Raw genomic sequence first — 27,517 nt, 5'->3', positions numbered from 1 at the left:
GTGTGTGTGTGTGTGTGTGTGTGTGTGTGTGTGTGTGTGTGTGTGTTCTGGAGTGATTTTAATCAGACTGTCTGAAGTAATTAACGGGAGTCGACCAGTTTTAAGATGGCCGCCAGGTGACATTGGCGAACACAAAACTGGTTCGATAATGAGCTAATCTTTGGTGTGGTAGTAGCTGAGAGTTATTCTGAACTTATACTTTGAGTGTTGACACATCTCGTGAGCTCTCGTTTGATGATGTCATTTACAGGGTTTAACAAAAACAAATCATCCTTCTTTGTCATTATAAGATGAGCTTAGCTTAGGGTGACCAGATGTCTCTGATTTCCAGAGACAGTCCCCGTTTTGGATGACGTGTCCCTCGGCTAAAGCTGTCCCTGGAAATGTCCCTGATTTGAGCATTTTATGAATGAGAAAAAAAAGTTGTTTGTAACCTGTTATTCCAGTAGCCGGGTAGAAACCTCGAGTTAGCGTGTTGCGTGCAACAACAACTGTAATAGCTGTTAACGTTACAGAGTTTAAGAAGAGCAGAAAAAAGTTTGTGTGGCTGCAAGGGATTTTGGGTAGTTTCATTAAAGTTATGTGTTTGTATGTTTATGACTGTTTAAGATGTTCATGAATGTAAAAATGAGTTGTTCTGGTTAGCTTTCCTGTTCAGGTTATTTAGTTGTTCATGTTAAATCTGTGTTATTGACTTCCTGGGTGGGTGTGTGGGGTGGTTGGAGGGGGGGGTATTATCTGTGTGGGATGATAAGGTGTGGTGTGCTTGATCGCTAATTCCTTGCAAAGTCTTTATGATTTTAAAAATTAATGAAACTGTAACTGTCCAAGGTTCTTCATTTCATCTTGATAACAAATATTTTTTTCTATCTCTGAGCTGGAAATGTCCCTGGATTTAATTGAGAAAATCTGCTCACCTTAGCTTAACTTAAAACTTTGGCATGAAAGTTGTTGACTGATGAGTGCTCTACATTTCTTTAAGGAACGCATTTGATTTCATATAATATCCCACAGACCAAAAACATGCATGCCAATTTAATTGGCCATTCTGAATTGCTCCTAGGTGTGAGTGAGTGTGTGAGTGGTTGTTTTATTTGTCTCTGTGTTCCTGTGATGCACTTGAGACCTGTCCTGGGTGAACTCCATCTCTTGCCCTGCAACCCTGAAAGTAAAAGCAGATAAAGACTATTAATGGATGGATACATTATAAAATCTTAAAGCAAATGCAAAATATTCAATGAGTCTGACAAAATAAAACAAGAATAAATTTTCCACCAGGTAAGACGTTTTTACAAATACATTATTTCTCTCTTTCAAAGTGACAAACACAGATATATGATATTAATGGTGGAGAAACTTTGTAAAAAAATTGGTAATGTTTGGAACAATCCAAGGGAAAATATTCACAGAGAGAATAAGTTCTTTCAGTTACAAAAATAAACATCAGTCATGCTCATTTCCTGCTTCGTCTTGTATTGACTAAATCAGGGGACCAATCGTGTGTTTACAGACAAATCTCTTATTATTTGCTCCTTTCCCAAGCACAGTCCAACAAGAAGATGGATGAAGAGATACTGTAGATTGCTTAGTTGTCTGCTCCACAGTAAAACAGAAATTTGTCTTCAACACAACTCGAGGTTTCTACCCGGCTACAAACTTGTGTCTTCAACACAAGAAATTTGTCTTCAACTCCAATTAAAAAAAACACCATAAAAATCCACAGTAATTTAAAAACACAATGCTAAAGCTAACAGGCTAAACTGAGGTTCTTCTTCCATGAAGCAGCTCTGTTKTCCTCCATCTRTATTTTCAGTTACAGGCTGAGTCATTTCTACCTTCTCCTCTCTGTCAACGCTCTCTGGTTTCATTTAAAAGAGWMRATCATCAGATATTGTCCAAGATTAACCTTCAGGGTGGATGTAACTCGCTCACACCGAGGACCTATCCACGTCATCATTTACCCAGAATGCTTTGTGTGTAAATAAAATGGCTCTGTCCGTGTTAAAATACTTTTAAAAATTTACAAAACTGAACAGCCTACAGTATTTTTACAGTCTTTATTTTACAGTTAAAATAAATGTTTATCAAATAAAGTCTAATGTTACAACTAATCAGGGATCCCTTTAAAAACTCCAATATGTTTTCAGATAAGTTTTGAACCAGGGTATGCACTTTCTGGTGGTACATTTTCAGGGCCTTTAAGTCAGACAGACGTCCTACCAGAGTCATGCGGCATATTTGAAGTGTTATTCCTTCTCTGTTCCAAGTAATGCTGTTGGTTTAGGCAGAGACAAAACATGACCCAGCCCTGAGGTGGCCCAGTTTTTAAAATCTCTGTATTGGATTCAAAACAGTTTAAAAACACATTCTGTGGTCTGTTTTTAAGATGTCCTTTATCCATAAAACCAATGAGGCGTGAACCTGAAGGCCGGCGAGGTGATACAACAGTGTTGGGGTGGAGTCCAGTTTTCTTGGTGATCGTATTCAAAAACCTGAGGCTTGTATCCTCAGTGCTTCACTCTGCTTTGTAGGCAAACTGTAGTGAAAGCATTTTGTCAAACAACAACTGAGGATCAATATCAAGGCTGTGGCCCAAATCGTTTGGCCGGGACTCTTATGGAACTGGCAGGATTTCTGATTCCTTCCATTGGTTGCGGACAGTACAGATGTCTAAGAGGTACTGGAATGAGTGGGTGAACACCCCACCTAACTGGGTGAAGCATTCTTTGAGCACCCTGTCTCTAAGCCAAATAAAACCAGTCTTTAATAAGGTGTACTCAACTACTTTTTATTATGTTTATAATGACACAAATTCAGCCCCCACCATCAGGTTTTGACAGTACTTGGTCCTATTATCTTAATATGCACAGCTTAAATACATCCTAAGTATTAATTGATTTGTTTTGCAGTCAGTAACATTCACTGGAAAACAAACTATTCTCCTCTACCTGTCAGTAGTTTAAAATACAAGATAATTTGTTGATCATTTATTTTTAACCGAACCAAATGGAGAATGGAGCCAATTATTTAGGTCATCTGCTGTTAACATGTGTGGAATCTGTTGTTGTGTTTGGGGCTCATTTATGGCTTATGTGATAATTACCGTTTAGCTATAAGCTGAAAGCTTATTAAACATCTGTCAGCGGTGTTTGTAGCATTGCAGATGCCGGTCAAAATTCAGGTCATGACGGGGATTGCAGACGTCACGCTGAAAACACACAGCTAGTGCTGCGTTTTATTCTYTCATAACGAGCTATTTTGCAAGCTGTTTTTGGTTTGTTTTAAAATGTCAAACTCATTTGTGTTCTTTCAGCCACAAAAAAATATCAAGTATCGTAAATAACACCAGTAAATCAGCAAGCTTATTCAGTCAGGATTCAGCTGCACCACCCCCTGCATTCACACCTGTTTGTATTTSCTAATCATTCGTTTAAATCATGACCGTAGACTTTCTAAACTGCAGACATTTTTTGCATGTAAATAAACTGAACATTTTTTGTAAATTAGTAAATAATCAACCATATTGTGTTCAAAATTAGGCAAATTATTCTTGAATAATATTACCACTCTAAGTTTGAATGATTTGTCCGTTTTAGGTAAAACATCGAGATTAAACATTTGTGTTTGGTCAAAATACCACTCCTTTACTAGATAAGAACTTTTCTCTGTTCTTACAGGTTTTTCTTTCCTTAACAAAAATACATATCTATATTTATATACTTACATATTTAATAAATGTTGCATTGTTGAATTAAGTTGACAATAACAAAACATTTTATTCTGGCAGTGAAACCTGACAATAAGGACAAGCAGGAGAAGACAGATGTCATCCCTAGCAAGACGGACAAGATCGACTCCTCAGACAAAAAAGAAGAGCAGCAAAAGAAGGAAAACAACACGGACAAAAATCAGAAGCCAGAGAAAATCCTCAAAAATGAGGAAAAGGTGGAGATGATGAATGTGGAGAAAAACGACAAGGTCAACGAGAAGCCAGAGAAGGTGGACAAACCGGAGAAGACGAACAAGGATGAGAAGAAGAAGGAGGAGGAGGAAAAGAAGGTGGCTGAGAAGAAGGAGGAGAAGGGAGGAAAAGGACCGGCCAAGTCTCCCACAGGCAACAGCAGTAAGACGGTGACAAGCCCTGATGGCAAGAGCAAGGTGATTGTCAGGAACTCACACAGACACAACAAACACACACACATTTTGAGTCACACAGACTGTGGCAGAAGAGCCAGTGGTTTGCTCCAGGTTTGCAGCCTCAAACACATTCTTCCTTGTAGGTAAAGTTCATTTACAAACTGCTTTCTGATATCTATTGTTTGCAGGAGCTTTTTATTTATTTGCTTTTTGTATGCATGAAAGGGAATTGACTTCCAAATCTTTGAGCTGCTTCATGCTTTCATAATGTTTTTTCTCATAAGCTTATCGAGGTGCATAAAAAATGCTAAATAAACTTGAGCGTTTATTGCCTATTTTATGAGTACCATATGGTTACTGGTTGTGCTGCCATATCCCACTGTCATTACTCTGATTTTATAGCCGCTTTTTCTCTCTTTGTCCTCTTTTGTCTACTTTTTAAACCCTTTGAGGGTTTTATTTTTTATTTTTTGTCTAATTATTGCAATTATGGCTTCTTTTATTGTCATTATCACCAGCCTGATGTGGGTTCAACCAAATCAAACTCGGCCAAATTGCGTCCATCCACCCTCTCCACCAATAATGAGGCCAACTCGGCCAAACGCCCCTCCCCCACTACAGCTAATAAAAAAAGTCCCGCGCCCAAGGCGACCACGCCCACTGCTGCCAAGCGGCCGCCAACAGCAGCTGCCCCCAACAAGGCTGCCAAGGTGAGTTCACAACATGAATGGATCCCCTTTGTACAAGCATGATGATTGGACAGGTTGGACTGAGGGCCAATCGGATGGATGTACTTCTGAGGACGTGTGATTGTGTGAAATGTTAAAATTCACACGCATCTAGAGAATGTATTCCTTTAATGTATAAATCAGCTGGCAGAAAACATTCATGCTTCACTTGTTTAAAGATCCTTTGGGAGATGAGCAGAATATCCCATCATGCATTTCTGGTTTCAGACCCTCTAGTATAGAAGCTGAGAAGAGCTGTGCCTGCAATCATTTTCAGTGTGATTTTCTAGAAATCACGTTATTTTAAGATAAAAAGCAACTTTAATTAAAAAAATGTTATCTCATAAAAATGAGCTTGTTGCTCAGGATAAAATAATTGTGTTGCAAAAATGAGTGATTGTGTTACAAAAATGAGTGATTGTGTTACAACCTCTTTCATCATTTAATGCTGCTGCCATGACAAAACGATCTTTAACAGTGATTGACTGATCCTTGATGGATGTCTGACAAGGTTTAACAAAAACAGATCCAGTAACTCAGTTTACGTGATGACCACGTTTAACTCATATTTACAGAATCCATTAATGTAATTGAGGATATAGACTATAATCTGCGTAGGACAGGACTATTCAGCTGGTGGCCCGCAGGTGACTTACATCCATGTYGCCAGTTATCTTCAATTTTAAATCTCCTCCTGAATGAGATCACCGACCATCCCTCCGTCCCAAATCTAATTTTAAATCTCACAATATTAAAACCTCAGTGCACCTTCATTCCCACATGACTTTCAAGAACTTGTCTGAGATTTTTTTATTTATATGGTTTCATTCTCAAATTTTTGTCAAAGCTGCATGATGAGCCTTTTTTATTTAATGCACACAGCAGTGCCAAGTACACACACATTAATGAYATATGATCACAGCTGCTTATCTCTTTGATTTATTTGAGTTTCAGACTCCAGAAAATGGTACAACTGAGAAACGCCCGTCTGTGCCGAAGACCACCACTCGTTCAGCAGTCAGTAAGAATAGCTCCTCTGCACCGGCTGCAAATAAAGCCGCAGGTATACGCACACAGCAGTACCACTTTCAATGCATCTACACCATTTTAAAAAATCACTCTCGTCTCAGAAAGCGGCTTCATTCATCCCACTAGCATTGTGGCTACTTGAACACTGTACAATGGCTGAGCAATGAGTCACGCCCTCACCTCTTCAGGCTACAAAAACTGCTGAACTGCTATCATACGCTGCTCTTTATCAGGTTCAAGAGGGAGCATTAGAGGACATCACACTAGTATTTTTATCTGCACTTCACAAAACAATATCTCACCTCTAAATGAAGGGAAGCTATGAGTCAACCTGCAGTGTTTTTGTCTCTCAATGCTCATAAAGAATAAGATATCCACTCAGTTTGCAGTAAGAGATATACTGCAAAAGTTCAGGYTYGATTGAGTGAGGTTCTCAYCCATCCATCTATCCATTATCTTCCACTTGTTCCAGAGTCGGGTCGCASGGGTAGCAGCTTTTCCCCGGCCACCTCTTCTAGCTTTTCTAGGAGGATTCCATGGCATCCTCAGGCCAGCMAAGAGACATGGTCTCTCCAGTGTTTCCTGGGTCTTGGTCTCCTCCCAGTGAGACATGCCCAAAGCACCTCCCTAGGGAGGCATCCTTACCAGATGCCGAGCCGCCTCAACTGGCTCCTCTTGATGTGGAGGAGAAGCGGCTCTACTCTGAATCTYTCCTGGAKAACTGAACTTCTCTATCGGAGAGCCAAGCTACTCTGCAAAGAAAACTCAATTTGACCGCCTGCATCCACAATCTCATTCTTTTAGAGACTACTAGGGTTGTGCAAAATCTTAGTGTGCAATTAACCATCAGTATAACTGTCAAAAATTAATATTCACCACTTTGTGATGATGTATTTATGCCACAATTAACTGTGATAAATTTGTATGTCAATGTTGCCCAAACCTAGTCCTTATAAAAAAAATTGTAGCCATAGGTGAGGGTAGGAAAGKAGATCGACCAGTAGAGAGCTTGGCTCCCTCTTCAACACAACAGAATGGCACAGAGTCTTTGATTCTGAGAAAGGTACACCGATCCATTTGTCAGTCTCACGCTCCATTTTTYCCTCRCTCATAAACAAAACCCCAAGATACTTGAACTCCTCCACTTGAGGCAGAACCTCWCTCCCGACCTAGAGAGAGCAATCCACACTTTCCAACTGAGAAACTATGGACTCAGATTTGGAGGTGTTGCTCAAAAGGCAGCAACATAATCCAGATCTGAGACTTCTGGCACTTAATGACAGAACACCACCGTTTCAGAGTTATATGTTACTAGACCTAAAGATGTCTGCAGAACAGTAAAGATAAAGTCAGTACTTTATCATATTTGCTTGATGTCTAGAGATTGAATTGATTTATCACCAGCTTTGTCTCTTTAAGGAGGCATGRTGTAGCTTATGTATTTGATWATGATGCCTCCTGGACTCCTCCTTTTGGAGRTTTTCAGCGAACATCCCACCATTAGGAGAACTTGGGGCAGACCCAGAACTCATTGGAGGGATTACATGTATGTTCTCTGACCTGGGAACGCCTTGGAATATCTCAAGGTTTTCCCAGATGGGAAGCAACATGTCTGGAGACTGAGAGTGTTGYAGGGAAGAGAAATGTCTGGGTTTCTCTTYTAGACCCTACGAGCAAWCCATGAATGGATGGATGCTGGCTTTTTTTTCTGTTTTGCATAAAAATTTCTCTTGGTCTCAATACTCAGTACTTACCCCACTGTTGCATATAAATACATACTTTATGCTTTATCTTAAAACATAATGCAATACCATTAAAAATCTAAAAGAAGCTTTAAAAACATCAGAGACTCAAAGCAAGGTGCATCATTTTTTTGTATTGCATCTAGTCATTTCATTAGAAATAACTCRTCTAAGCCTGAACACACCCGGAGGAGTAATAAAAATCTACTTAATGTATTMTAAACACGCATCTCCCCAAGAAATTTAACTAACCTAGAAATTCATCAACCACTTGAATGCAACTATACTAACGAATTAAAAGGGAAAAGCATTGTACCAATCAACCACCAATGAAGCTAAAATTTACTATATTTACAAAAACACCTGGAAGAATGAATATATAAGTACTTTAATGAAGTCTCGGTGTTACAGTATGACTTCATTTTCAACACATACCCTTAACAATGTGTTTTTTTCCACTCAGCAAATAAGAATGACAAGACTGAAAACAAGACAGGAGAGGCCAAGAAACCCAAGACTACAGGTAGGAAAAGTAAAACACTGAATGAGAGGTTTTATACCAGAATAAAAGCACATTTAACTTACGCACCATAAACAACATCTTTTTGTATTATTTRAGATTTCACAAAAAATTCTGAAAGAAAAAATCTGTCTCTTTGTTTCTTCTCATAGCACGTCCTCGTCCGACCTCCACAGCCGCTCCTGCCGCCCCGGCTGCCTCCACCAACGGCGACGGCTCAGCGGCTCATCGCCGCAGAGTCATCACGAAACCCCCCGTGCCCAAGCAGGCCCCAATGGAGAAGAAGCCAACAGCGCCCCGTCCTCCCCGGACCCCGCGGCCCATCTACGCTCCAACACCAGACTTAAAGAATGTGCGCTCCAAGATCGGATCCACTGACAACATCAAGTACCAGCCAGGAGGAGGGAAGGTGAGCCGGAGCTGTTGGAACCACAGCGGTCCATGAATTATTCAGAGCTGAGTTGAGCCTGTCAGGAGTCCTGAAATCAATACAAAAGAGTTTCCTGTAGCAGCAGAGCAGCTGGTTTGTTCTTTAGAGGAACCAATGCCAAATCATAGCAACATATAATACTCTGTGCTAAACCAGGAGAAGAAACAAGACACTTTAAGAAATTACAATAATACTGTGCTTAAATGCATCTAAAGTATGGTTATTAATATATAGGAACCATTTTACCATACTGTTTTAAAGAATGCTTTTGATAAACAGCACAGCTATAAAAGTAGAGTAATGGTCAGAATGTACAAGCAGAGGCCAGGTAGAAATAATAGAAAATCTCTTCTTTAAAGCTGCAAAGCTTAAATAGATGTTGAAGTGTTGCAGGTCACATATAAGTGGAAGGGGCTGCTGAGTTTTTTGTTCTCTGTTTYGTGCTGTATTTTCTGGCCAGAAGGTAACGCCAATTACCTGGCACTAATTACCGTAGCTGGCCAGTTTTTTTCTTTGAGAGATCTTTGAAAATATCCAGGCTGCTTTCAGCTGAACTGTACAGGCGTTCGGTACGCCTCTGCTCGATTCCATTTTATTACAGCACAAAATTATTAACATGACAATACTAAAAGCACAAGGCATAATGAAAGGTAATCAGCTAATTTAGAACGTGGTCCTATTTATTTTGTGACACTGGAAAAGCTTAAATAGAAAAGTAAAAATATAATGTCTTAAAATCTAAATTATTTTCATTTAAATGTTAGGTGAAAAAGATAAAGAAAAAAATTACTTTTTAGGGGTGTTAAAGAGAAATTTTAATTCATTGTGTCTGTATGAGTAGAACTCGTCAGAATAGTAAATCCATATGAATCTTTAGACCCGTTAAAGTGAGATTCTGAAGACGGGTTATAAAAAAATATTATCTTACCTGATGTAGATTTGTCTTTGAACCACCTCAGTTTGGAGAACTAGACCAGRCTGATGAGCCAACGGCTAGTCCCAAAACGTGTCTCTAAATATTTACAGAGATTCGTGGAAATWCTGTTTTTAAATCATTACACCACCAATGATTGTTTTATGAGACAATTATTATAGCAAAAACAATAAAAACGTTACAGACTTTACCAGAGATGCTCCAACTAAACAGCAAATAAGTGCTTTGAAACAAGAGAAATTCARTTTGGTTTTTGCTACATTTGAACTGACTTTTAGCTCTTTTTGTTTTTTAATTGCACCAAACRGATTATTTTATTCAGCAGCAGTAAGATATTTTTTCTCATAACTTTTCACTGAACCCCACATTAACAGATCTAAACTGTGGCTTCAATGTTCTTTCCTGCACAACAAAATACAACATKTGTCTTTAATCGCATGTAAACCACAAATTATTTTATTTTATACTTTTACATTTACTAAAATACTTACCAAAATATGTGATTTCAGTTCTGTGGTGAATCARTACTGAAGCAGCAAAGCTAAATGAAGTGAAAGTAGATTTTATAAAATGTTTATCATAATTGTTTTTAGAATGAAGAGTTATGGCTGCTGTACACATCTCCGTGATTAAATCTTTCCCTTTTTTCTGGCTTCCATATGCCATCCAGCTTTGACTCTGTCTGTTTGCACCCTTTTATTGTGTAGCGTTGTTCGCATTCATCATTGCCTAATGCTTTGATGAAAGTTTTTCCTCACACATCTGTCTCGCACCCTCACAGTCCCCCGCTCTGCACACACACATACAGGAACACTTGGAAGAAAGTGAACCGTGTGTGTGTGTGYGCGCTAACGGTAACATTGATGCSTCGCAAAACCAGCGGCCCGGCATGTCAYGGGCTGTAACGTCTCAGTGACCTGGCTGCGTTGTCTGTCTCTGTCTCATCAATGTTTGTGGCTCTCTGGTCTTGGAAAGAGGATTGCGCTGTCGCTTTGAATCACAGACGTGATCCTCTGTCCGCCTGTCCTGCTTTGTATTAATGTGTCAGCCCGGCTCAGCGTCATTTGTCCATTCSTGCTGTGTTGTCTGTCACAAAGTCAGATCTTCTCCTGACCGAGGCCTCCAATTGACATTTGGAGTGCTGCATCAGTAACTAGTGTTTGTATCYAAACAATAAGCAATTCAATTAAAAATGTTACCTTGTAGGTCAGAGAGATGACCCTCTTTTAAATGTTTTTTTTCTGGGTTGCCAACTTCTTGTTATACTGAAAAACACAAGTTACTTTGTGGGTCTCTGATGAGCCCACTGTMATGTTTATGGCTCCATTCAGCCTGATGTTTTGATTTGCAGTTCCAGTTTAAAGTAGCATTTGGTGTAAAACAGAACATGAAGTGTGGTTAGGACTGGGCGATATGGCTGAAAAAYGTATCACCRTAAGCTCACCAAAGGCTGATTAATCCTGCCAAACTGGTGATGTAACCTTTCCTCTTTTATCCACTATTTCCTYCTGAGCTGTTGCTCATTTTCTCCTTTCACCCCGTGTCGTTCTTTTTTATTTTGAAGCAGTTGTGAGGCAGTGTGGTGAARYRTGAAACTGCTGCTGYACAYGTTACTCAGCAGGTTGTTGCTAGTGTATCAATGAGTGAGTGAGTTATTTGATGCCACCAACATTGCGAGCAGCTAAAGCTGTTTCTCTGCCTACAAGCTCAGTGAAATTATCAACATTCAATCGGACGTATTTCTATAGATACTGATCATGTCTATTACAATATGTATTGTTATTGTTTTATTGCCCAGCCCTACATTAGGCTTCCCTATATTTGGCCTAAATTGTATTTTGCATGAGATGAAAAAATGAGACTGAATTTGTGATTATTGGAAAACCTCGTTTTTGTCTTAAAAAAAAAACAAAAAAGTCAAGATTAATAGTTTTTTTCCGTCTGGATATGCAAATCATAATGCTGTAAAGCTACAGACTGAGAGGCAGTACTTCCTGTCTACCYCTACCATGAATTACAAGCCATGTAAAATTTGTCATATCCTTCACCGATGCACCCAGATGCCATCTGTGCTCCTCATTTATCCAGGAGCATGCGCTATRTTAGCAGCTATTCAGCTTCAAATTCACTTTGACTCCTTGTTTCTTTCAACCTGTTGCATTTGGATGTGATCACAGTTAAAGTCAGGTTGGTGTTGAGAATGAGCTGTTTCTCTCCAGCTGCTTTCTGTAAAAGTAGCCCAACTTATTCAAAGAAAGAAAAGTCCAAAAATGTCTCAAGGCATCAGCACCAAACTGTAGGTTTGTTCCTTCTGTGCCATCTTGTTTCTGTTTTTGTCATTTTACTCAATGAGTGTCTTGTAAACGTGTTTTTTTTTTCATTTAATCTGTTTATTTGTCTTAACATTTCCATCCTCTGAGTTTTGAGGGTATGACATTGAATTAATGTGATTTAATGTGGTTTAATGTTATAAATCTGATGGGGTTTTTTTGTCCCGATGTTTAATTGTTTCTTGTGACTTATATAATGCAATTTTAATCTGTTGGTACTAATCTACTTATTCACCAATCGTTGTCCTGTTGTTGTTTTTTTTGTTTTGTTTTGTTTTTTTCTCTAAAGTGCTCCATCTGTTGCAGCCTCTTGCCATTTGGTTGGCTGCCTCCATCCATCTGATGCACCACATTTGATCTTTTTCTAAACTGGCTAACATTCAGTTAATGCTAAAGCTACATTTGTATTTCAGCCACAGGTTTGGCTAAAGCGATGGTTTACATTAAAGCTGAATATTTATTTTTCRTCCCATGTGCGACTTTCTAACCGATTGTAAAAGCTGCCCCCACACTCATCTGATTCTCCTTTTGATCAGCCTCATGCCCCCACCCCTCCGCTGTGCTGTGGCACGTGGTTGGTTTGAGGTTGTAATGACCGGGGGCCTGGTTGTCTCCCCAGGTCTCCTCCACCCCGAACAGCAAGACATCCGACCCCTCCACCCCAGCCACCAAGGCCAGAGTGAGTCCGTGCCACGTCACACACCAGTACATCATCCCTCCTCCGACCGGCATTCTCCACAAACACCACCCATCCCGCATCCACCCACCTCCCACCACCACAGTTTGCTGCCCGTGCCTACATGAAGATGAACATGACCGCCATCAGCACACTGCAGTTTGCACCTGTTCGTCTCAAAACAACAGTTGTCTTGAGGAAATCGTGAACGTGTGCGTCATCAGCTAGCATTGCAGCCGATGAAAGTAAATGAGCAAATACGTTAATGAAAGCTCCCGTTGTCCCACGCAGCTCAGCTGGTGATTTATGAACAAGAGGCAGCGTATAGAGGGGCTTATATTTGTGGTGGTAGTAGGAAACAGTTGTGTGAAAGGGGAGTTTGGAAATGCTTTCTGTGACCATTTATACCTCTTCTGCTGCTTCGATGACTGTGGAGTTTGACAAAGTAACATTGGAGAAGTTCTTTGTTTTGATTCGGTGTTTTTCATTTCCACTGTACATGAGCTTTATTTCATGTAGCCAAAGTACATCCTCTCTCCTTGTTGTCCAATACCATTATTCACACCTGCATATCCAAAAACTTTCTAAAAGGCTTCCTAAGTGGCACAGTTTCYTTATAACCCTTTTTGTATAAAACAGAGTTTTTTTCCCCAACATGCTGACTGTGATTCTTATGTTTTCCTAAGCTTAACATAACAAAAGTTGAATAAAAAAACACGTAAGAACCACTCTTCAACCATCTGACAGCTCGCTAAGCTGCAAACGTGTAACACTGTTTGCTCCCCGATTGTGCTTTCACAGCCCCAATCCTTTCAACTCCCAGTCAGCGACAACAAAAATCATGCATAAAAAAATGTGAGAAGGCAAGAAGAAATGCTTTTTTTTAATAGACCGATGTAATAATTATAGTGCATTGACGGAATCTTAGGGTTGCATGTTTTGTCGTAGTAATGCAGCAGAAAATTGTTAGCGTCTTGCTTGTTAGCAAGAGTTTAGCTTGTTTCACGCAGATAGTAGGAAGACGGGAAGAACCATWGCCTCACAGCCAGCTGACAGATTAATATCAATCAGGATGATTACCATGTGCTGTTAAAGAGGAAAAATACACAGAGGAAAACTGTTTACAGGCAGCTGCGCTTTCTGTGTGTGTGTGTGTGTGTACGTGCGTGCATGCGTGCGTGCATGTGTGTGTGTGTGTGTCTGCTCACGTGTTGAATGCTCAGTGAGTCATCCTTTGCTGCTGCCACCTGCGTCATCATGCCATTTTCATCCAGAAAAAAAAAGAGACTTCGACACAAAGAGATTGGAAGAAGAAGGCRCCTTACGTCGGCTGCTGGGCTTCTTTTCCACAACACAACCACAGACTGATCCCACAACAACACAGGAAGGATTTACCTTCCAGCACTGATCTGACTGCAATAACAATAACAGATTCCAAGTAAATAAATAATCTGTTTCATCATCAGGGACATGACTATAAACATTTAATATGCATTTGCATCTTTATGCATTAATTGCTGATTTCAATCCGCTACATGTGGAGCAAACGTTGCATGCATCATAATGGTGAAAAGAAATACTGAGTGTCTGAGTGAAACTAAAATAAACAGGTGATCTCACTCCTCCCCCCACCATTAATCCCACAAAATTTCATAGTAGTTTGATGAGCTTTAAGAGGTAAAAGATACACTGTTGAGTCTTAAAGCGATTATTCAGACCTGTTGAAGTGATTATCTGTGGAAAAACAATGAACAAAAGTTATTTTGGCCTCAGTTCGGAAAATCTCACCATATTAAAGTGCTAACAGCTAGTCCCAGTGGAGCAAACACCAAAGAGGATTGCTGCTGTGCAAGAATAGCCAACTCTGGTCTTAAATATTTCATAGCTGTTCGTACAAATGTCATTTTAAATTTTGCAAATTCACAGCTATATGTTTAATGCACACTAGTCTTGCAGAAAAATCACTATTTTTGCCTGAATAAGTGTGCAGTGTGATGTTGACAGTGACATAAAAGTTTATACCACAGTGTTCATATAAGCTGTTGTGATKTTTTTTATAGATTGGAGTTGGACAGTAATTCACTTTGGTCCTGGCCAGAATACCTTTAGCTTGTCGATTTGTTCCGAATTTTACTCTGAGATTGTCCACAGAGCTATAAAACRTACAGGAAATAAATATTAATTGTTCCTAATCTTTCCACCGAACCCATAAATATCACTCAACCTCAGCTGCTCATCGTTGTGACTTTTGATTAGAGAGTGGTCAGGACTCAAGCATAAGATCAACACATCAGTATCATGAGAAGTGAAGGAGTTTGTTCTTTGTTTCATATTTTCATTGACTCATAAAGCATATCATACCATCCCAGCACTCCAAATAACCATWAAACAATCTCTTTAAGAAACACTTCTCCATCATCTTTTTGAAATTAAAGCATCTTGTGTCAGTTTTGAGAAGCACATGTTAACCCCCAAACCACTGATTGACCCTTTTGGTTATGTTGTTGCATGTGCCGTGTTTTTATTTTACACTCTGTGTTCTGTGCTGTTTGAATTGTTGTTCATGTAGTTTAAAAAGGGGCACTCTGTTATTTCTCCTGTAGATTCAGGTTTTGGCACTTTAACATACATTTTGTATGGGTTGACTGTTAAAAATGTATCCCCATTAGCACTTTACTTTACAACCGCACTTGCTTTGTCCTGAAACATACTTACTGATTTTTAATGTTGGCGTCACATAACAACCACTCACATAGAAGGAATTAAATGGATGGACTAAAACAAACCTTCTTAAACAAGTCTGCTCTATTTCCTGTCAACTAAAGCTGCCAGCTGATCTGCTTTCTCTTTCTTTCTTTCTTTCTTTCTTTCTTTCTTTCTTTCTTTCTTTCTTTCTTTCTTTCTTTCTTTCTTTCTTTCTTTCNTCTTTCTTTCTTTCTTTCTTTCTTTCCTTCTTTCCTTCTTTCTTTCTTTCTTTCTTTCTCCCTCTCTGTCTCTCTTCATCCCTGGGTGTCTGCCTGCCTGTCTTTAGGTTCAGATAGTGCATAAAAAGCTGGACTTCAGCCACATCACCTCTCGCTGTGGCTCCAAGGACAATATCAAACATGTCCCTGGAGGTGGCAATGTAAGTACTGCTGGAGCTGAAGGCAGACTCTGGTCAGGGTGGACACGTTCACATCRGGTTTATTTATTTTTCAGTCCTGCATGAAAGATTTGTGCACATGTCATACATTCATAGCCTTAATTTTAAAACCCATCAGACCATCACTACTACTGATGTAAAACCAGTGTGCTGCATSTTTAAATTTCCCCTGGTTGGACCTCTGCATACAAATTTAGTAAATCTTAGCATTCATCAAGGAGGGCRAATTAAATTCAACTATAAAGGCCTCGCTTCCTGTATCAAATGTTTAATTGAAAACGGACGGTTTTCAAAGTAGCCAGGACTGAATGCGTTGTAATTAGCACATCAGTGACGGCCACTGCTCGCACTTTTGATTGATTTCACGTGTGAGTGTCCACCCCTCCAGATGTTGTTTCCATCTGCTCTTAACACCTGCTGCGCTATCTGCTTGCATCTTTTGGCTGCTCTCACAACTGCCACTTTACCATCCAAGGTCGATTAAAGAAACATAAAAGGTGTGCTCCTAAATCTAAATGAAGGGAACAGAGTTCCTGTGCCAGCGCAGAGCTCTGATCTGACTCTAATTCTTCATGCGGCTGATTGTCTAAAACAGCTTCAGATACAGAACAATARCAGAGCTGGTGAAATCGATCACCGTTTTATGTTCTCTCAAAACACCAAAAATGCACAGCATGTTGTTTTTGACCACTTTGAAGGAGCRAAATCAGCAGTACCTTTTATTTTCTACACCGTTATTGGGAAACCCCTAATTCTCTTCCCCTCTGTGATTATGATACATACTTTGTATGTATTTTTGTATAAATGTTTATTTTATTTATTTATTTTTTTTGTTTGGCATGTCCAGAAAATATGAAACTAAAACAAACAAATAACATGAAAAAATGCACAACATGGATAAACATGCTTATTTTGTTGCAGCCTCATTACTGAAGGTTAATTTCTCTTCAAGTGAGCAAATACAGTAAAACATTACAAATTCTCCAGTTGTCTGTGTTTACTAAAGCTGTGAGTAGATTTTTACAGTTTAAAATCGTTCCATAAAAATGAACTGTAAAATATTTAGTTATGTTTTGTTAYTAGGACTCCACTGTTGAGTAAAAGCTGCTGGTCAGCGGTCATTAGGCCTCCGGTTCTCCAGTTTTAAAAACCAGTGCCTCCCGCTCCTGAGCAAGAAAACCTCTCAAGTTCTGAAAATAGAAGAATAACTGTGTTTGCTTTTTTCCAACAAACTATTTTCTTTTCTGGTCTGTCTGCATAAAGAAGTATCCTCTCTGGGCCTCACAAAATAAAAACAACKTCTGTGACAACAAAGCTGTTCAAAAAACTAGGAACACACGCTTATTTTAAAAAGCTTGTGTTGTGTCGACCATTTTCTTTCATGAAGCATTATTAATAAGATGAATGCTGTGGATGCTGAAATATACATGTGTTGTACTACATGTGATATTTTATGAAACATTATCATTTTTYCCCCCCAGGTGCAAATCTTGAATAAGAAGGTTGATGTGAGCAAAGTAACATCCAAATGTGGCTCCAAGGACAACATCAAACACAAACCAGGTCTGACTCTGCACTCCGGTTTCCCCCATGTGTGTTTTTTAGCTTAAAGTGCCTGTGACATGCATATACTTCAAATACAGAAAGTCAAAGAAAATATCTTTATAGTTAAAGTTGGAACAAAACACACAGTTTTACCCATTTTGTCCTTTAACTGGCATATATTGTTTTGAACTTGGCTCAGCCAAAGTGAAACAGGAAGTGACATCAAAGGGGAACTCTTTAACAAAGAAAACTCTCTTTGTTTATTGAAACCATGTTATTTGAACTCTGACTCTTCTTCATCTCTCTGATAGTGACTCAAAATCATCTTAATAAACATCAGATTCTTCTCTACAGTCTGGGTTGTTGGCTGTTGTAGCAACGCTCTGTTCACATTCAGACATTCCCCTTTGACATCACTTCCTGTTACTTYWCAGGCAAAAATCTCAACAACTGTTCATCTCAGTGACATGAAATTTCTTTTGCAATATTTTGTCAATGACATGTTTTCAAAAACRCATTCWTATGTATTACAAAAATTTGACRTCACAGACACTTTAAAATCTGTCTTCTCACATTGAATRTTCATTTTTTCCACAGGAGGTGGTGACGTGAAGATCGAGTCCCACAAATTGAACATCAAGGCTAAGTCCAAGATCGGTTCCCTGGACAACGTAGGACAAGGCAACGGGCAGACCAACGGACACAAGGTCAAACTTAAAATCTGTGTCAGCTCAAACACATTGTGCTGATTCACTGTGCTGTTACTGTCTGACACCGCTAGATGGAGTAAGACTTTGAGTCTGATATATTAAAAAAACAACTTTTTTTTTCTGCCCACCTGTTTGTGTGTGTCCTTGTCTTCATCTATATTTGGCTGCAGGAGGAGAAAACAGGAGAGAAGACACCTCCGAGTGGCGCTCCAACAACAGGAGCGGCAGACATTGCTAAGGCAGCAGCACCAGGAGGTGTTGTTAAGGAAAATGGCAYGAAGGAGCCCACACCCACTCCTTTTGGAGGAGAAGGACTGAGGGAGCCCATTAGCATAGACAAGCGCATTACTGAGACAAGTAGGTGCAAGCACACACACAGGTAACTTTGATTTAAACAAAAATAAAAGGCTAAACATCTTTTGATTTTTAACTCAGAATTTAACAGTCTTCTTGTGCAACACGGGTATGGTTATGACACGTGACCAAAAAAATAAATAAAAGCACAGAAGAGCTACACAACTTTTCTGTGTTTTTGTGGTTACTAAGATTCGACCTTTAATGCTTCCTCTTAGGTCAATAGATGGCAGTTTTTGTTCTGTTAGGGAAGCTGTCTTCCAACTGAGGAATTGGAGAGTTGACTCCAAGGTCCTTTAGCGAATTACAGTACGTATTTTTGGGGTGGAGAATATACCCCTGCTGCCAAAATTATGCTTATCTGTGTACGAATGAGAATATGTGTAGATGAAGAAAGATGGAAATTATATAAGTGACACCACTATATGAGTGCCTTTAAAGTGCCTGTGACATCAAATGTTTGTAATAAATATGAATGTGTTTTTGGAAAGAGAACATTGATAACATACAGCAAATCAAATTTCACGCCGTTGAGATGAACATTTGTTGAGATATTTGCATGTGAAGAAACAGGAAGTGATGTCAAAGGGTAATAGCTGCGTGTAAACAGAGCGATGCTACAATAATTAGAGAAGAATCTGATGTTTATTTAGATTWTTTTGAGTCACTATCAGAGTTGAAGAGGAGTTTAAATAAGATTGTTTCGATAAACAAAGACTAGAGACTAGAGAGTTTCTTTTCTKAAARAGTTCCCCTTTGATGTCACTTCCTGTTTTACTTTGCTGAGCCAAATTCAAGAGAAAATATGCCAGTTATGAGACAAAATGTGTAAAATCACGTGTATTATGCCAATTTTCTTAAATATAAATGTTTTCTTTGACTTTTTGTATTTGAAGTATAAGCATGTCACAGGCCCTTTCAAATTGATCAAATCACAGGTTCAAAAATGTGTCAGCAAAAGATGTACAGGTTTATTTTATTGACACTTTCTGAGCTGATTATCACTAAAATATTGACTTATTTTCAACAGATTAATAAATTAAAGACAACTTAATCATTCATTAGTAATGTACTGCTGTTTAACCTCAGCTGTGTACGTGCACTCATGTGAATTTGTGCCTTTTTTCCATGTCTGCTGCAGTGATAAAAATAGGCATTAAATGAAATTCTGAGGAGACCTACAGAGTGAAGATTAACTAGTCTTACAGGATAAATTAATCTTCTGCACTACAGGCTTCCAGACTCTCTGCRTTCAAAGGAACAGCCACCTCCTTCCACCTAACAATGCTGTCAGACGCAGCCTTATTGACGGATGGCTGCAGCRCTAATTCTATAAAAATACAAGAGAAACGTGTTGGCCTGTGATTTCAGATCAACATGCATTTACTGCCACAGACCACCTGATCGATAAAATTTGAAACCAAAATCTTTCCAAGCCCAACTTGGTGCCAGATTTTCTTTCCTGCCAGGTTTTCTGACATTGCTTTTCTTGCCTTCCTCAGATTGATTCCCAGTGACCTGCAGATTTCGGCGGGACGTGCATGACGCCCGCCGACCTGCCGCTCGACAGACCAACCAACCAACCGACCCAACACGGCGCAGTCACCTCCCTTTGGCCTTCTCCTTCAGTTCTCCTACTGCAGCATCGAACTCACCGATCGCCTCTCAGTGTTTCTCCGAGATCCGCCTCGCCAGCTTCCTGCTCCCAGCCCTGACCTTTCACCTCTCAGTAACCCCCTAAGTTGACTTTGACCCTGCTAACTACAGAGAAGACCACGTGGTGTTTATCTTTATGTCTGTGTGGGGGGTTAAAACAGCCTCTTATCTGATTAAAAAAAGATCCTAGTTACTACTGCTATAGTTGACTTCACCTCTAACCACCAAACCTAACAAAAACCTAACATCCCAAACACAGAAAAAACTTTAYTGAGTATACTGAGCAGAACCACTTATAATATAGATTGTTCAACCTATGACTCTAAGTACTGTTTAAACACTTTGTTCCGGTCTCTGAGGAAAACCTTCACATTCCAAAAAAACCTTCTATTTCCCAAWATTGTTAGAACTATGCTAATGCTGCTTTTTGTCCCATGTTCAGTCTATCAGACATCGTCAGCCTCGCCAATATATCGCCTCAGTACACCTTTCAAAACACCTCTCATGGTATCCCTGCTCCTTATAATTCAACACATTCATGTTGTTTTTGTGGTTGTTTTTTTCTCTGCTTTACAGATATCACGATGCTCGCAGTTAGTCGACGAGAACACAGTCTTAAGGTGAATTGCAGCTGCTACAAATTGATAGTTTTTGCAAAAAAACAAATGAKCATAATGGAATGAAATTCGATGCAGAAGGGAATCGAGGCGGACGACGATGGTTAGCGAAGCGCTTTAGCTTCTKATTGGCTTTGAGGTATTTGTAATCRGTGCCGAGTGTTTTCCACTAACTCAAGATCACTTTACTTCAGTTTGAAGAAATGGTCTGTTAAGGAAAGTTTTAGCTTTTAAGTATTAAACTAATACAAGTAAAACAGTCACTGCTGCAMCTTTCTGAACACCAAGGGATCGATGCATTATATACAGAGTGTGAAGTATTGTGGATGAAGCACTCGTTGCAAATAGAGTTCACTATTTGGTCAAAAATGGGCAAACATTTGAAAATAAAAATTAGTAGATTTATCGTAGTTTATGGCTGATGATAAAAACACAGGCCAGGTTTGGGTCTAATAACTTACTAACATTTTTTCACTTGCTGTTGAGCTGGTGTTTAAGATGAAAGAATAAAGCTTATTAGCAGGTACAAAATGCAAACTCAATAAGAAAAGAATACATGCTTGCAAAGCTTTTATATTGCTCAGTATTTGCCAGCATTTATCTGAAATAATCCATAACCAAAATATATATCGTGTTCTACGTAAGTCTGAGTGTTCCAGCTTTCTGACAGAAAGCTAAATCTAGAAAACCAGATTGGTAAAGGTCACACGGTCTTAGCACAAGCCCTGAAACTACAGTAGATGTTGAAGCGCTGCATTCAACATCTACTAATGAAAGTATTTAAAAACTAACCTTTGATGATGTTTTCTCTCACACTCAAACTTCCCATGAGGGACCTTCTGGTTAGCAGGAGTTCTACAGAGCCTTACCTTCTTGTTGGAGCCCCACTCTAAGCAATGYGTCAAAAAAAAAACCCTCTCTTGAAAAACTTGAGAATTTCTCACATACACACACGTAAGCACAGATACAGTATGTATAAGTATAGCTAAAAGTAAGCACACACACCTGTAAGTGTGCATGAAGGGAAACACACTCACAACTACTAGGATACACACAATCAGCACTATAAAAGAAACGTGAGATGCTGACCAAGACAGAATTTCGAAGCGCTAGACTGAAACAGACACTTTTTGTTTGAGTTTGTTGGAACTTTTAAAATAACTCCGAWCCCCTGTTGATGTCATCGATATATAATTGTCCCACTTTTCTTGACTACTCTCCAGTTTATTGACAGCAATACAGTCATGTTATCATGGAAGGCTTCTTGTTACTTGCACACATATATATGTATATAAACAACAGCCAGAAAAGGGACAGACAGGGTGAGAACTAGAGGTAGCTGTCATTTAAAGGGAATAATGTTACATTCATGGCCAGTCCGAAGTTCGAACTTCGTGAGTATTTGGTGATTTACTTAYACTTTATAAAAAAAATCTTGTATACTGAACCCACTAATATCAAGCTTCTWATAGTAAATACTCCAAGTAGCAGAATAATAATCCTCTAGCTGTCTGCTGCTCCATCAGGCACATATTTTACCCTTCCTATGTAGTGTAAATAGATGAAGTAAATAGTTTTTTAAATGTTGTCATGTCTTTTTTTTATTACGTTTTTGTGCATGTTTATTTAATTTATATAGGATGCCATTTAATACACTGAATGTTAAATAAATAAGATTCATAGTACACTGGACAGCAGGAACTGCCCAGCTCCAAAATGCCATGAATGCAGCAGTATTTAGGTGAAGCAGATCCAAGAACGGCCTGCGAATTAGACTCCTTTTTAGTGAACAAAAATGTTTTTTTTTTTTTGTGGAACAGGAAGACGTGTGAATTCTCTTTCTGTTTTATTCAGTTTTTAACATTTCACAAACAATCCGCTTTGGAGAAAGAAAAAAAAAGTAGTAAAAGAAAAGTCTTTAGCAGACTGGGTTATGTTTGAAGAAATCGCCTAAATTCAGTTTCACATTTCTCTACCCAACACTGTGACGTGGCTTCGATTCAGACCAAAACGGCTGTCATGGGTCACAACATGAGGCTGGGATGGACGGTCTCGGCTGAAAACGCTGAGGCATTCGTGACGTGTCTGTGGCGTGCTGCCGTAGTTGTCAGATGTGTGAAGTGTTACTACTAGCATCCATCCTGTAGAGAGTGCTGTTCAGCCTCTGAAACACTGATAGTCTGGCTCTTTGACTTCACAAAAGCTGACTGAAAGAAAAAAATACACACACACACACACACACCATCAGAAAAGTCAAAGTCCATACTGTCCTTATTTAAGCTCGCACTATATTATTGTGTCTGGAACACTTAATCAAAATCATCCTGTACAGCTCCCTGAAAACGTCCTGTGCACTTTCAACACATTTCTCGATGCACTCAAAGTTAAATAACTGTACTCAAGTTGCTTTACTGTATATTGGTAAAAACCTTGTCAGCTGTGTACTGTGCGTGYGTGCTTCTGGGAACTAAACAGTCTTGGTAGTTTGTGAAACTTCTGGTGATCAAAAAGAGCAAGCGATCAAATATTCAACWGTTAAAACTAGACACGTGAAAAAAGCCACCATAGAAGCGTATTTATTATTGTACTGCTCCCTCTGATCCATTCCCATGAGTTGCCTGAAAGTAACACACGCCACATGACACATGCGTGGATTATATGTGACAATAATAATAATAATAATGTGAACCTTTTTTTTTTCAGGAACAGCGTAACAAAGGTATCAAAGCACTTTGATAGACGTAGGAGCTGGGTCGTTTATAGGCGAGTAGGAGTCAGTTGTAGTTTTATTGTGTCTACGGAGCTCGTTGTAAGAGTGCGTCACTGTATGAGGGGGATGAGCTGCTGTGTGTCTTGGATTAACCTGTTGGTGCCCCTTTAGCTTAGTGGACTTGAGTGGAACTTGGGTCATCGGTGTACTGTTGGCTTTGATGGTGAAAACACTCAACGCTCCCGGTCCGGCCCCCCTTGTGTCGTTCTCCTTCTCTGGGTTTTACCTTTCGACCAAGCTGCAAGATCACATACACCACATGTTGTTAAGACCTTTAAATTACCTGATTCGTGTTGAAAGGTAATAGAATCTTTTTTTTTTTTTTTTTTGCTTAAGCAAGTTTTACTCAGCATGAAGTGCATTTAAGGATTTTCAGGATTAAAAAGGCTGAACTTAAACAAGACTGAACTGTGAAGGTGTTTTTCAGTGACTCAGCTTTCAGAAAATTTGGAAAAAGGGGGTAATTTTTTCAGGGTAAAATTTCAGATCTACTAATATTTTCATATTATTTACGATTCGACCAGTTCAGTTGACCACTTTCTGCCTGTCCGTTTTATCAAAACACAATTCTGTGCCAGTGGTTAAAACGGATGCGAATCTGTTTTGAATTGGTTCTGTTGCACGACATATGACGTAAGTTTTAATTTTACCATGAAATTTCAAACATGGTTGAATTTTATGCTTCAGTTTAAAAAGGAAATAAAATGCCCTAAAGAAGATCAACAATAATGAATTTAATAAAAACAAACTGCATGACCCATATTTCAGGGTAAATTATTAACTTTTTTTCTCAAAAGAGAAACAAAAAAGTTATTCATAATATTTTATTTGAAAAAAATATTCTACTTCATACTTTTCTGACAGATACAGTTATAATGTTTAGTGCAAACCAGAAAATTGAAATAGCTCAAAATAATCTATTTGAAATATTTGTCTTATTAAAAAGAAAATAGATAGAACTGATAACTGATCATTAACATTTCATTTTGTTTCCTTTTTGTAATTTTGTAAATTTACTAAAATAAAGCAGCAACCTCGAGTGTTTGTTGGCTGATGACATATTCATTGCACATAATTTCATCAAATATTCTTACTTTAAAAATAATATACTTTTACTATTTTTGCAGAACTCAGAAATCCAGCTTGCTGTCTGTACCCAGCACTTTTCTCTCTGCAATGATATAGATCATTTTATTATTTATTATAATACATTAATATATATATTACAATTACATGATTATGTTTAAGACTGCATTATATATTTACTACCCAGTGATTATCAATCTGGGATGATGTGAAAAGGTAAATGTTGTTTTGCAGCTTGGCCAAAAAGTAACATCCGATGGTTTTATTCACCAGTTGTAGCCCGTTAATAACACCCCTCCACTGGTATGTCACTGACCATTGTATATAGACGCCACTGTGTTTTTATCACTCCAAAAGTATTTGATTAAAATTTAAAAAAGAGAAAAAAAACTTACTTTTTAACAGGATGTTGTGGATGTTGCCAGTTGAGCGTTCATAAACCTGTTTGTTTATCATAACGATGGTGTTATTATAGGACTGAAAGCATAACGAGAAGGAAGAGTGCGCTTTTCTTTTTCAGAGTCTGCCTTTTTTTTCCACCAAGAAAAGGGCTGCTGAAGTTTCAAGAATGTTTTTAAAATGTGTTTTAAGATGCGAATACGTGTATGAGGTGTGTCTCTGTCCCGTTTTGGAAGATGGATGAAACTAAAAATCCACTTTTACTGAATTCAGGCTGCAGAGCAGGAAGGGAGGCAGTGTGTGTCATGTTAGGAGTGACCTGGTTACCGGCAGAACCGAAAAATCAACCAGTTTTGGTCCAAGAAAACAGGAAGTATTGATTTGATAGATGTGAAATGTTCATTGACACACACTAGCCAGTGCTCTCTTATGGCTACCGCCACTCCCAGTTAGTCTAACAATAACTAGAATTTGTCTTTTGGCACGTGGTTTTAAGTCATGTCTTGTATTAGACAGCTCCTATGTTGACACCTTTGACATACCTACCAACACTGAAATGAATCAGGACCAATTACTTTTCTCAGTGTTAAAGACAAAACTAGGTTGTTTAATCAAAATTGGGTGTAACTTCAAAAGGTTAAAATAATTTGTTGGAAAAATATCTGATTAAAGTGTGTGTTGGTAGATATGCATCTGGAGTCCCTACATGTGTCTCACTACTGTGGAGGCTTTTCTACACTACAGCTCTGAAAAAAGCAGCAGATTATAAATATGTGTTTTCCTGTTGCCAATACACACAGCAGTTAGTGGCTGACCGCCCAGTTAAATCAAAACACTGTTTAAATGTCAGAAAGAGTGGAAAATAAAATTCCTGTTGAATTACACACAACAAACTGCATTTGATTCTCCGTACAAAACACCACCTGTTAAAGGAGAAATCCAAGATGACAGACAAAAGAGGCTTGTTTTTCAGTGCTGTTGAGTGGATCCTCTGTAGCGTGTGCTGTATTATTGCGTAAGGTGCAACATCATTGCAAGAGCATGCAGGAGACAACAAACAGCTGGTTTTTTAAAGGCATCCGTCCTGTTAGATAGTGCTCATCTTCCCCTTTCAATTCTGAGTATTTGGTATGAAAGAGATGTTCATTGTAATTAATTGTTAACTAGTGACGTGGATATTAATCATGAAATAAATAAATAAAAAAATAAGCAAAAGAATGGACTGTGTCTCTGCTTTTTCATTTCTCCACATTAGTTGTGTTTGTGACATTTTTTTTTAACCAGTATATAGTACTTACAATATAGTTCAAGTGTTAAAGTTAGACTTAGGGTAACTACTTTTCTTTGACTCTTAACTCAAAGTATGATGTGGGGGCTACTTCAATTGTGCTGCCAGGTAGATATGCATCTGGAGTCCCTGCATGTGTCACTACTGTGGAGGCTTTTCTACACTACAGCTCTGAAAAAGCATATGTTTAATCATTTATTCGGGCTTTAATTGTAAAAATAAAAATAAAATACACAGTTGAAAGCCTAATTAAAAATGTGTGTGTGCGTGTGTGTGTGTACATTATATGTAGTATAATTTTGAAACACTGTGCTAATGCTTAGCTTACTACCATTTTATTTAAGCATGATAGTCTGCTTAAAACAAGTTGCAGATGTACAGCCAATACTTTGTTTCATTAACATCCAAWCAGACGTTTATAAGATTCTTTGCTAAGACAAACACACGCAAGTTAAGACAATGCAATCACATTATCATTCGCCTTCTCGTGTTTGTTTGCGATCATTTGTAAAGGTACATAAAATAAATTTGTGATTTTATTAGAAACGGGTGTGTTTTCAGGGTTGCCAGATATTCCGAAATTATCGTATTCTTGCAACAGTCATTTCAAAGCGGCAGCACGGCATTTCGTCATTCCACATCTGGCAACTTAATGAGTTCAGTAGGAAGTTTGAGGGTTTTTGTGAACAACACAAAGCAGAGAAAAACGACGAAGAAGACTTGTGAATGTTTTAAGCAAAATAAAATTTAGCTGTACGTACTTTTTTTTTACGGAACGCAAAGGTAAACAGACCAATAATTACAATATGAACTAGCTAGCTATGTTTTGGCTGGTAGATATTATTTTTCGACAATTAGAGACAGCCACCTGAGTAAAGCCAATATACGTTTTAATAACACGGTGACTTTTTGGTGTTCGGTACAACTCATGCTAGCTAGCCGCCTCGGATGTTTTTTAATACAGTAGATGTTTTCAGAATCCTAAAATTCATTTTCTCTTGCCTGGCTAAAAAAAATATATGCAAACTTATTTTTTTATTATTTGTTGCAATACCTGTAAAAAAAAATACAGGCCCTATTTTGATTAAGATTTCTGTTTCACACCAACAACTGTCCAAGTAATTTTTTTGTAATATATTAGTAACACTCAGGCCACAAATTTACTCAAACAGATTCTCCATTTTTTTATTCTTTATATAAAGAGAAACAAAATATAAACAGTCCCCCAACATGTAGAAGGACAAAATAATTTAACTTTATAACCTGGTTTTCTATCAAGACACAACAAGTCTAAGCATGATAAGTTTAAACATCCCTCTGTGTTTTTCAAAGTAGACAGACAGACAGACCGCTTTATTAGGTACACCTGTCCAACTGCTCGTTAACACTTAATTTCTAATCAGCCAATCACATGGCCGCAACTC

General features: G+C 38.5%; 1 protein-coding gene across 1 annotated transcript in view; it reads left to right on the top strand.

Moving 5' to 3' along the window:
* The window catches only part of map4l (microtubule associated protein 4 like), a 105,681-nt gene extending 79,658 nt beyond the window's left edge, over positions 1–26,023 (top strand). Inside the window, exons 6-16 of the mRNA XM_014004445.1 lie at positions 3,788–4,158; positions 4,656–4,847; positions 5,820–5,928; positions 8,100–8,159; positions 8,309–8,565; positions 12,470–12,529; positions 15,558–15,650; positions 17,150–17,231; positions 17,811–17,920; positions 18,094–18,280; positions 19,780–26,023. Of these exons, the coding sequence (XP_013859899.1) occupies positions 3,788–4,158; positions 4,656–4,847; positions 5,820–5,928; positions 8,100–8,159; positions 8,309–8,565; positions 12,470–12,529; positions 15,558–15,650; positions 17,150–17,231; positions 17,811–17,920; positions 18,094–18,280; positions 19,780–19,784 (1,526 nt within the window). The 3' untranslated portion in view covers positions 19,785–26,023. The remainder of the gene's footprint in view (positions 1–3,787; positions 4,159–4,655; positions 4,848–5,819; positions 5,929–8,099; positions 8,160–8,308; positions 8,566–12,469; positions 12,530–15,557; positions 15,651–17,149; positions 17,232–17,810; positions 17,921–18,093; positions 18,281–19,779) is intronic.
* Positions 26,024–27,517: the final 1,494 nt, after the last annotated feature.

This window comes from Austrofundulus limnaeus, unplaced genomic scaffold, assembly GCF_001266775.1.
Source record: "Austrofundulus limnaeus strain Quisiro unplaced genomic scaffold, Austrofundulus_limnaeus-1.0 Scaffold24, whole genome shotgun sequence".
NCBI classification, from domain to species: domain Eukaryota; kingdom Metazoa; phylum Chordata; class Actinopteri; order Cyprinodontiformes; family Rivulidae; genus Austrofundulus; species Austrofundulus limnaeus.
Note: the sequence above shows the minus strand (reverse complement) of the source record. Positions and strands in the feature narration are given on the sequence as shown.